This window comes from Helicoverpa armigera, chromosome 27, assembly GCF_030705265.1.
Source record: "Helicoverpa armigera isolate CAAS_96S chromosome 27, ASM3070526v1, whole genome shotgun sequence".
NCBI lineage: Eukaryota > Metazoa > Arthropoda > Insecta > Lepidoptera > Noctuidae > Helicoverpa > Helicoverpa armigera.
The window spans coordinates 3,394,795-3,404,708 of NC_087146.1; the positions used below are offsets into that span (position 1 = coordinate 3,394,795).

The 9,914-nt window shown below is 34.2% G+C and overlaps 2 protein-coding genes across 11 annotated transcripts in view; one reads left to right on the forward strand and one right to left on the reverse strand.

The window, feature by feature from the left end:
* LOC110384641 (acyl-CoA-binding domain-containing protein 5) overlaps positions 1-2,978 on the reverse strand; it is a 29,919-nt gene extending 26,941 nt beyond the window's left edge. For 3 of the 9 annotated variants that reach the window (XM_064042074.1, XM_064042072.1, XM_064042070.1), the window contains exon 1: positions 2,565-2,976. In XM_064042074.1, the coding sequence (XP_063898144.1) occupies positions 2,565-2,625 (61 nt within the window). In that variant the 5' untranslated portion in view covers positions 2,626-2,976. Of the gene's footprint in view, positions 1-2,564 lie in introns of all 9 variants that reach the window. The other 6 variants (XM_064042078.1, XM_064042077.1, XM_064042076.1 and 3 more) reach the window with 4 other exon arrangements.
* Positions 2,979-3,419: 441 nt separating this feature from the next.
* LOC110384668 (nascent polypeptide-associated complex subunit alpha) lies at positions 3,420-9,770 on the forward strand. Of its 2 annotated transcripts, none has more exons than XM_021346076.3 (6): positions 3,420-3,552; positions 4,884-5,047; positions 5,452-5,573; positions 7,762-7,980; positions 8,634-8,795; positions 9,557-9,770. In XM_021346076.3, exons 2-6 carry the CDS (start codon positions 4,930-4,932, stop codon positions 9,569-9,571), a joined length of 636 nt encoding a protein of 211 aa, XP_021201751.1. In that variant the 5' UTR covers positions 3,420-3,552; positions 4,884-4,929; the 3' UTR covers positions 9,572-9,770. The 2 variants fall into 2 exon arrangements, with proteins under 2 accessions (XP_021201751.1, XP_021201752.1); XM_021346077.3 differs by having other exon boundaries at positions 3,508-3,623.
* The last annotated feature ends 144 nt before the right edge of the window (positions 9,771-9,914 follow it).

Here is a 9,914-nt window from a genome sequence, read left to right on the forward strand (position 1 = left end):
GATAAACAAAATAACTTCCTTCTTAAAACCTGTTACATGTAGATTATTATGTAATTAAGTATTTATGGACATATTTTTGTTTGATTTTACATTCACAGTCTTATGTACTTTGTACATAATATTCTATGCATAACAAAATAAACAGAAAAAGTCTATGAAAGTTAATGTATTTGGCCAGTTTACATTTGAATAGGTTTTAGTCACATAAGAATAATTATGTCCACATAGTTAGCGCAATGGGCAACATGCTACACTGCATATAGAGAGTCCCTGCTTCAATTCCCGGAACAGTCATCATTTGTTTGATGAGCAAGTTTATTAGCTGTATTCTGTATGTATTAATATTGGCTTATGTTTAACTGATCACCAGATATAGTAACAAACAGCAGACAAAAATAGTAAATGATCACCAAAATGAAACTCGCATTTTAATGTAAAACTATCACCAAAGTTTTAACACTTTGCTATCCTATTTAAGTGAAATTACTCCAAAATAAATCATGCGTAAGCCAAAAATAGTAAATGATCACCAAAATTAAACCACCATTTTAAAGTAAGATTATAACCAAAGTTTTTAAATTCTGCTATCCTATTTAAGCAAAATGAGTCCAAAAAAATCATTGTTATCCCAAAAGTAGTAAATGATCACCAAAAGTAGTAAATGATCATAAAAAAAGTTTTTACATCTTGCTATCCTGTTTAAGTAAACTGACTCCAAAAATAAGTTCGGCCTGATAAAATAAATGTAATAACATTATGGGGACGCTTTTCCTGCACTAGCATGGAAAATTGTCTATTGCATGCCTCTAAACAGTGCGATAAGAGTGTATTGAGAAACACATTCTTCTTCTTATTTCTCCTGCCCTGTTCCCAATTTTACTTGGCGTCGGCGCAATATGTCATCTTCTTCCATTTTCCCCTGTCACTCGTCATACTGACACTCACGCATGCATTGCAAGCCGGACACATAACTTAATATGGCATCATAATACTTTATTTGGTAATAAGCCTACATTTTATGGCAATCACAGTGACTTATTTAGGCAACAATAATACATTAATTTGGTCGTCAAGAGTTGGTGATCATTTACTAAATTTGGTGGTCGAATACAATTTAAAGTGAAGTCGTGACTAAAATAGCTGGTACTATTACATTTTTAGACTTTATTTTTCTGGTGTTCAGTAGTTATTTCTGGTTGCAAAACTTAGGGTATCAAAGCATTTTATGGTGGTCATTATATTTGTTCCCATTAATATTTTATATTATTTATACATATATGTGTATAGTATTTGTAGTTTGTCAGTTGTTGGCACTCATAATACATTTTAATCAATAGCTTACCCCATATTTATTTATTAGCCATAAGTGGCATAAAGACGGTATTCATTAATATCCAGTTCAATTCCACAGAACCATTCTGTATTTTGTTTTACTACTGTCTCTAACTAAGGAGCTACTTCCTGCACCTGGATAAAATATAGCTTAGGTATTGCACATATGTACATTTTTTATTGGTCAGACTCCCTCGGAAACTACCCAATGCTATGTTTATGTTTCTCATTAATAATAGAAATATAACTTAGTATGAATAAAGATTATGAATAATTGACTTGAGTCAAAGGTTTTAGTCATTTCACTGGCAGGAGGCCAACCTTGTTGTTAACAAAACAGTTTATTGTTAAAGTAGATATATGTACTTAGTATATTGTTGAACTTATTATCAAGTGCTTTGATAAGAATGTAATAAATATTATAGAAGGACTTTACACTGTTGCTATATGTACTGTTTATACCTACAATATGTTTTATGATATAAATAACTGTTATGATAGCACAAACAACTGTTAACAGTAGTTGTTATTATTCTATTTTGCATATACTCTTATTTAAAATAGAGTATAAAAGATCTCTCTGTGTATTCTAGACAAAACAAGACTTTTCTGTTATCTGTTATCTGTTACAGCCTTTTAATCGTCCCACTGCTGGGCACAGGCCTCCTCTCACATGGAGAAGGATTGAGCATCAATCACCACGCTTGCTCAATGCGGGTTGGTGATTTCAGACTTTATAGTCCAGGTTTCCTCAAGATGTTTTCCTTCACCTTTTTATCAGCCATTGGTGTCTAAGTATACTTAGAAAGTACATACAAACTTAGAAAAGTTGCATTGGTACTTGCCTGACCCTGGAATCGAACCCACACCCTCATACTCGAAAGGTTGGTTCTTTACCCACTACTCACTAGGCCACCACGACACAAGACTTTTATTACAAAGAAAAAAAAAACTACTTTTACAAACGCTCAAATGACTCAACAGTTTTGAAAATGGAACAATAATTAACGCGCTAGAAAACGATGTGCAAGCCAATCAGTTACTTTTCCATGTTTACATTACATTACCATACAATGTGTGACATGCATCATGATAGCCGTTTGCATCATATCTCGTTTCTGGTGTCATTAGAAACAGATTAGCCGCGATTTATTTATGTAATAACTTACCACATACCTCACACGTAATCGATAAACAGGGCCATTAAATTTAAAATAAAAAAAAAAACTTACCGCTCTTTGGTAAACTCCGGATCACATTCACCGCAGCATTGAATTTATCTTCCAAAGACATTTTTGGCACGTTTAAGTTAATCACAAACACTAAATATTAATTGAAAACAACACGCACTTTGGACTTGATAATTGGTGACTGAATAAAACACCGAATCACAGCACGATAAACGACATGTTTTTAACACAATCACTGAAATCACTCTCAATGAATATTAATTGTAATCGCTGCTTCGTGACGTATTTAAAACGAAAGTATTTTAAAAGATAAAGCGATGAAAGGTAACAAAATCTGTGAAGGACAACTACGATTAATAGCACCGCCTTCAATTCGAACGAAATGAAATGAAACGAGAAACGAAAACGAACGAGACGCCGAGCTAGCAAGCAACCTGTCAATTTACAATATTGACATTTATTTTGTCTAGCCTAGGGTTGGGCTATTACATGGTTAACCAGTTTTCGATATCGATTAATTTTGTCCTGTAATTTGCATTTTGCGTTCAGTTCCACTTTGAATTGACTTTCTGCCTCTGTTAAATAATAATTTGAAAAATAACTGTGTGTAACTCGACTTCAAAAAATATTTTCTTAATTTGAGCTTCATGCATGTATTTACGCATGTTTGTGCGCGATTATCTTAGCTTGACTGATCCGATTTTGACGCAGCTCTTAGTATATATGAATTTGACAGACTTAGGAGAAGGTTTTGAGTATATTATTAAAGATGGTTGTATTTTTTCTAAAAAAATCTTTAATTATCGATATCGATAGTAAATGAGGTCATGAATATTGAAATCTCTACCGCTCAATGACATTTTACGTGGTATTGCCAGCAAGAATTACTTTGTGGAACTGCGATCGGATACACAACTAAAAATGTTTTAGTACATCATATATTTTGTCGGATAGCAACATATCCGCGCTCTTGTCAAATTGAAGCGAGTCGCCGCTGATTCCTTTTTAGATCGAAAATTCCTAATTAAAGGTAATGAATCCAAAGTTTCTAAAGAAATCCTAGTGTTTAAGTGAACTACGAAATTGCTGTGGTGATTTGCGGTAGAATATCCACGTATCTACACTATTATTTTAATATTTACGTTCAGTGTAAGACCAAAACCCGCGCCCATATTATTTTCGCACAAGTGTTGAAATAATTTTAATTTCCTGTGTTTTACGGTGATAAGGCGGCGATATATTAACGTTAGATAAGAATTCAAGTGTTTAAACCCCTAAATAGGGCTTAGTGCTAAGTATTTACTGCAATAAGACTTTAAAATCATACCATTTGCTTGGTTATAAGTCGGCACTTGCATGGAACCTACACAGGTCTATAATTTCAAAAATATTCTGTTTTCCAAATACTTGAAGATGTTTAGCACCTTTATTTTTGTCGAAAAGTGACGTACATCACGTTTATATCTTCATTTTACTTATTTTAACGAGATGCATATTATGCATCTTGCATTTGCGCACTCAAGAGAGGTACCTACATACTTTATGTAACTCTGTTTAACTCTGCAAGTACGTTCAATCAATTACAATTTATTTGTCGTCGCCAGTTACATGAATATTGTAGTTACATTGTGTATTGAGAGACTGATATTAATAGGTTACTCTTGTATTACAAAACGCCAGGCATACCTTACGCCGAAACAAAAATATTAAAAGTAAAGTAACATTCCTATTTAGTTAATAAATTATAATGAGATACCAGAGTGTTAGATGGTTCTTTGTTACTTGAATTCAGTCTTAATTTATTCTTTATAAATTGGGTCATACTAATCTAAACTCTCATTTAAACATTGATTAACTTAAATTGGGACCTATAAAAAAGTGACTAACATTCTTTTATCATCACTAAGCTATTTTAAATGAGTAATCTGATACTCTATTATGAAACTTGTGTTTATATACCTACCCACCAGTATTTTAAGATATCATTACAAAAACAGATAATGTTAGCTATATTATTATTCGTTTTCACTTGTAGGCCAATACAGTTCTGTATTTGTTCATAAATCACTCATATCTATTAATTTCTTGTATGGAGCTAATTAGAGAACAATAGAAAATCAATGTGTCTCGCGTGGATCTGCACATACAAGAAGTTAATGACAAGCACAAGAAAATCCGTGCAGTAGCTTCTGTGTTTATTGTGCACAGACAAATCATATACCTAGATTTTTGATGATATATATCAACATAAGTATAGCTAATACTCAGCCTATAAATTTTTACCTACAAAAAAATCATATTCTATTTATAAGCATTTCTTTTAATCTGCAGTTACAATAAAAAATCTTTATCTACCAACAGGAATCTCTCCTAGCAACATAATACAAGATCCAGCGAAGACTCCACAATGCCGGAACTGACTGAGCTGGACAAAGCCACCGCCTCCATGACGGAGAAGCGCAAGGAGGAGACCGCGTCCTCGGACAGCGACTCTGATGATACTATTCCTGAATTGGAAGATGCTGGTATGTTTATTCCTTGGAATAAATTAACTTTATACAATGTAGGAATTTTTTAAAGATTTTTGAACTATGATTGGATCCAGTAGCGTTTAAACACAACATTCTACTATTTTCTAAATAATTATCTTTGCTGCTAAGCTGATTTTGAAGAGACTATCTGCCTATTTTAAGAACCGGTCAGTGTCTTAGGAGCGGAGGAACATCCTTTTTACAAAAATATCAAATTGGTTCTTCTCTGAACAGCTTTTTGCAGCATGGTAATACATACCTGCTTTAAGGAGTATCTCAACTTCTCAAGAGGATTGTTCAATATCTAGTAACAATAAAACATTCAACTGCTGATCTCCAACAATAATTTTAACAAAATGCTTTCATACATAACTGACAATGGTATTCATTATCTACAGGTGCACCAGGCACCGGAGGTATCTCCAACCCCATTGCTGGCATCGACATCGTGTCCAAGGCTAAGCAGTCGCGCGGAGAGAAGAAGGCGCGCAAGATCATGAGTAAACTCGGTCTTAAGCCTGTAAGTCACTCCAATTATATCTCCTTAGCTGCCACCAGCCACTTAAACTTCACCTTATCTGCTTATAGTCAGAAGACTGATCGCATGATTGCAAAGAAAAAAACCTGCCAGCCGGCTTCAGCAGTTTTGTAAGGGAATTACTTCGCGCAATCGGATTAATAGCGCCCATACAAATAATCTTTTTGCGATCCATCTTGCAAATCCTAAAAACGTCCAATACGGCTGAATACACTTGAAAGTATGGTTAACCTACCAAACAGATGCTGAACAAAACAGCATCGCATCGCAGTTTTATCTAGGCCGCCCTAAAAGTAGTGTTACTCAGCTGAATCTGGTTAGACTGGAAGACGACCCCAATAGTTGGGAAAAAGGCTCGGAGGATGATAATTCTGATGTATGAGCTACATTACTGTTAAATGTAAGCGCATAGCGGAAAACATTGTTTAGCCGCATGCAACTGTAAAATTCCTATAAACATCTAACTTTTCTCACAAAGATTTGTTGAGTACTCAAAATTGTTGTTACAAGATTAACAGGGTGGGATACACATCAATAAAAATCTTTCAAATTGTTAAAAATATATGACTCATTTGTAATGTTTGCAAGTCACTAATGATGATTCAAATATTATATGTTGATTAATCGTGAAATCTACCTTGGCTGTGTCTGAAGTGGCTTAATATGCAAACATTATAGGATTATCTTCACAACTGATACATTATATTTAGGAATTTTCTTATACTAAAAGATTGAAGGAAAAGTACTTATTTTATCATGAAATTAATATAAAAAAATCAAGAAGGCTTCCCAGATACAAATAAAAAGTATTATTTAGAAAAATATTTTCTTGCACTTATTGACATGCATTCTATCTACACTAGAATGTTTAGTAAATTACCGTGACCTAAATAAATTAGCAAAACTATTTAAATATTTTTTTAGTTCTGACTGTTTAGCAAGAATTTGTGTCAACTACTAATTCATATTATATGTATTTCTCCCGACCACAAACAGGAACATTGTGGTCACATTTTTCACCACAAATAATTAGATAACACGTTTATTTGACGTAATACTATATCATTTATAAACGGGAACAAATATAATGACCACCATAAAATGCTTTGATACCCTAAATTTTGCAACCAGAAATATCTACTGAACACCAGAAAAATAAAGTCTAAAAATGTAATAGTACCAGCTATTTTAGTCACGACTTCACTTTAAATTGTATTCGACCACCAAATTTAGTAAATGATCACCAACTCTTGACGACCAAATTAATGTATTATTTTTGCCTAAATAAGTCACTGTGATTGCCATAAAATGTAGGCTTATTACTAAATAAAGTATTTTGATGCCATATTAAGTTATGTGTCCGGCTTGCAATGCATGCGTGAGTGTCAGTATGACGAGTGACAGGGGAAAATGGAAGAAAATGACATATTTCGCCGACGCCAAGTAAAATTGGGAACAGGGCAGGAGAAAGAAGAAGAAGAATGTGTTTCTCAATACACTCTTATCGCACTGTTTAGAGGCATGCAATAGACAATTTTCCACGCTAGTGCAGGAAAAGGGTCCCCATAATGTTATTACATTTATTTTATCAGGCCGAACTTATTTTTTTGGAGTCAGTTTACTTAAACAGGATAGCAAGATGTAAAAACTTTTTTGATGATCATTTACTACTTTTGGTGATCATTTACTACTTTTGGGATAACAATGATTTTTTTGGACTCATTTTGCTTAAATAGGATAGCAGAATTTAAAAACTTTGGTTTATAATCTTACTTTAAAATGGTGGTTTAATTTTGGTGATCATTTACTATTTTTGGCTTACGCATGATTTATTTTGGAGTAATTTCACTTAAATAGGATAGCAAAGTGTTAAAACTTTGGTGATAGTTTTACATTAAAATGCGAGTTTCATTTTGGTGATCATTTACTATTTTTGTCTGCTGTTTGTTACTATATCTGGTGATCAGTTAAACATAAGCCTTTATAAACCATCTAATATTGACATTTTTTTTTAAATTGGTCCAGTAGTTCCAGAGATTAGTGTGTTCAAAGAAATTACCAACTTCATTATATTTGTAACCTGTAAAGATTTCCTTTAGTTATCAGAATCACACAAAAACATAAGATATCCATTGCTCAACTCATGCTTAACGTTTTATAACATTTCCAGGTGCAAGGCGTAAACAGAGTGACAATCAGGAAGTCCAAGAACATTCTCTTCGTGATCAACTCCCCGGACGTATACAAGAACCCCCACTCGGACACGTACATCGTGTTCGGAGAGGCCAAGATTGAGGATCTGTCGCAGCAAGCCACCATGGCTGCTGCTGAGAGGTTCAAGGCTCCGGAGAGTGCTGCTGCTGGCAATGATGCGGCTGCTGCGGGCACGGTATGTTGGATAATCTTTTGAATGTTGTTTTATGTAGTTTTGTGAAGAATTTTGAAGGAAACGGGATATAGAGTTATGTTTTGAATTCTTACTGCCAACTGCGACTGCCGATTGCACATGCCGCGACTGCATAATGTCGGGCTCAGCTGCAATACTGGATTATTTACGTGAAACCGTTTAGGATCGAACCGTATACAGTCACTGTCAGATATCAAGAATTCAAATGTTTCAAATGTGGATCCATGCATGAAAATTGTATATGCAATGGGCTACATGAGGTTACATATTATATAGGATGTCCTTTTGTTAGACTTAGGACATAGGACACTAATGATGATAAAATCATGATTATTCTATTGACCCATCATGAAAACTTCCTTGGCTGTGTCTGAAGTGTCTTGTGTAAATATAATTCTTTACTAAATTATAAACAACTATCATACAAATTGTACAAAAAATATTTTAAATATAAAGTGTATTTTAGTAGTAGTTTTTGGTAAAAAAAACCCAATATTTTATTCGACATCTTTCATCATAATAAAAGTAAATAATTCAAGTCTAGCCTCCATGACGATTTTTACTTTTATATATGAATATTATATAGGGAATGTTAAACATATCCTAATCCTAATTTCTTCTCCACTTCTCCACAGACCGTAGCTCCCATAGCCGAGGAAGAAGACGAGGAAGGTGTGGATGAGACGGGAGTGGACGAGAAGGATGTGGAAATAGTAATGTCACAGGCCAACGTGTCGAGGGCACGAGCGGTCAGAGCCCTCAGGAACAACCAGTCGGATATCGTCAATGCTATTATGGTATGTACATTTTGAAAATGCACTTTTTTGGGCATGGGAGATACTTTTATGACCAGTTTCACCAGTTCCTGATAGTCTAACAGGAGCTTATCTGATAGATGGCTATAACTTAGTAGCCAGTTTCGTCGGTTACTGATAAAGTCTCTGATAGTCTAACAAGAACTTAATTTGAAAGATAAACTATAACTTTTGACTGACTTCTTCTAAGATGTATACATTGCATTATTCCTAACAGTGTGTTCTGTTTTCCTCCTACAAACCATTGGTCACCGATTATTGCACGTGGTTGACCGACCTGTCTTCATAAGCACATGCTTCTTTTTTTTTTATTATGTTAGGGAAAAACAAACAACTGTACATTGTTTCTTATATCTAGGTTTACAATAAAATTAGGTTTACGTACAGTCAACGACGTTTCCACATATTACAGTCGGATTAGGACATGCATACAAGTATGGATGAACAAACTTTATACTAATTTATATGGTGCTAGTGTGTTAACTAATTCTTTTTTAAATACATTATGAGATAAGGCAAAAATATCTATATTTACAAAATGTTGGTTATACAACTTAACTAATATATGTAGCATTTGTACGCATTTGTACGACAGGTAGTCGTAGCAAAGACCGGGTAAGCGCGTAACCCTCGTCTTATTACTGTTCGAGGCACGACATAACACAAATTATTTACAAGTTCAGGGCAATCAAACAATTCTTCTAATGAAAACTACTAATTTATACTCTTTTGTTTACTTACAGGAGCTGACGATGTAGTTCCTGCTTTCTTAGTCAAGAGTATGTTAACTGTTCCTAGCTTTAAGTCTCCGAAAACAGCGGGCGGGTGTCTCGCGTCCCGCTGACTCACACAAATTGGATCCAAAGGCTGCATTGTCGGCTCATAGCATTGTTTTTTACGGTACGGGAATGTATATAGGCTTATTTACTTCAATACAATAAAATTATCGTAATACTAGTTGTTGGAGTTTAATTTTTTTGTGTTATAAGATTTAGATAGATTTTTGGAGCGCTTTATGTAAGCGCTGGTTTTAAGTCGCTCATAGTGGTTTCATAATATGGCTGTACGCCTACGTCCAGAAATAGGTGAACGAATTTTTGT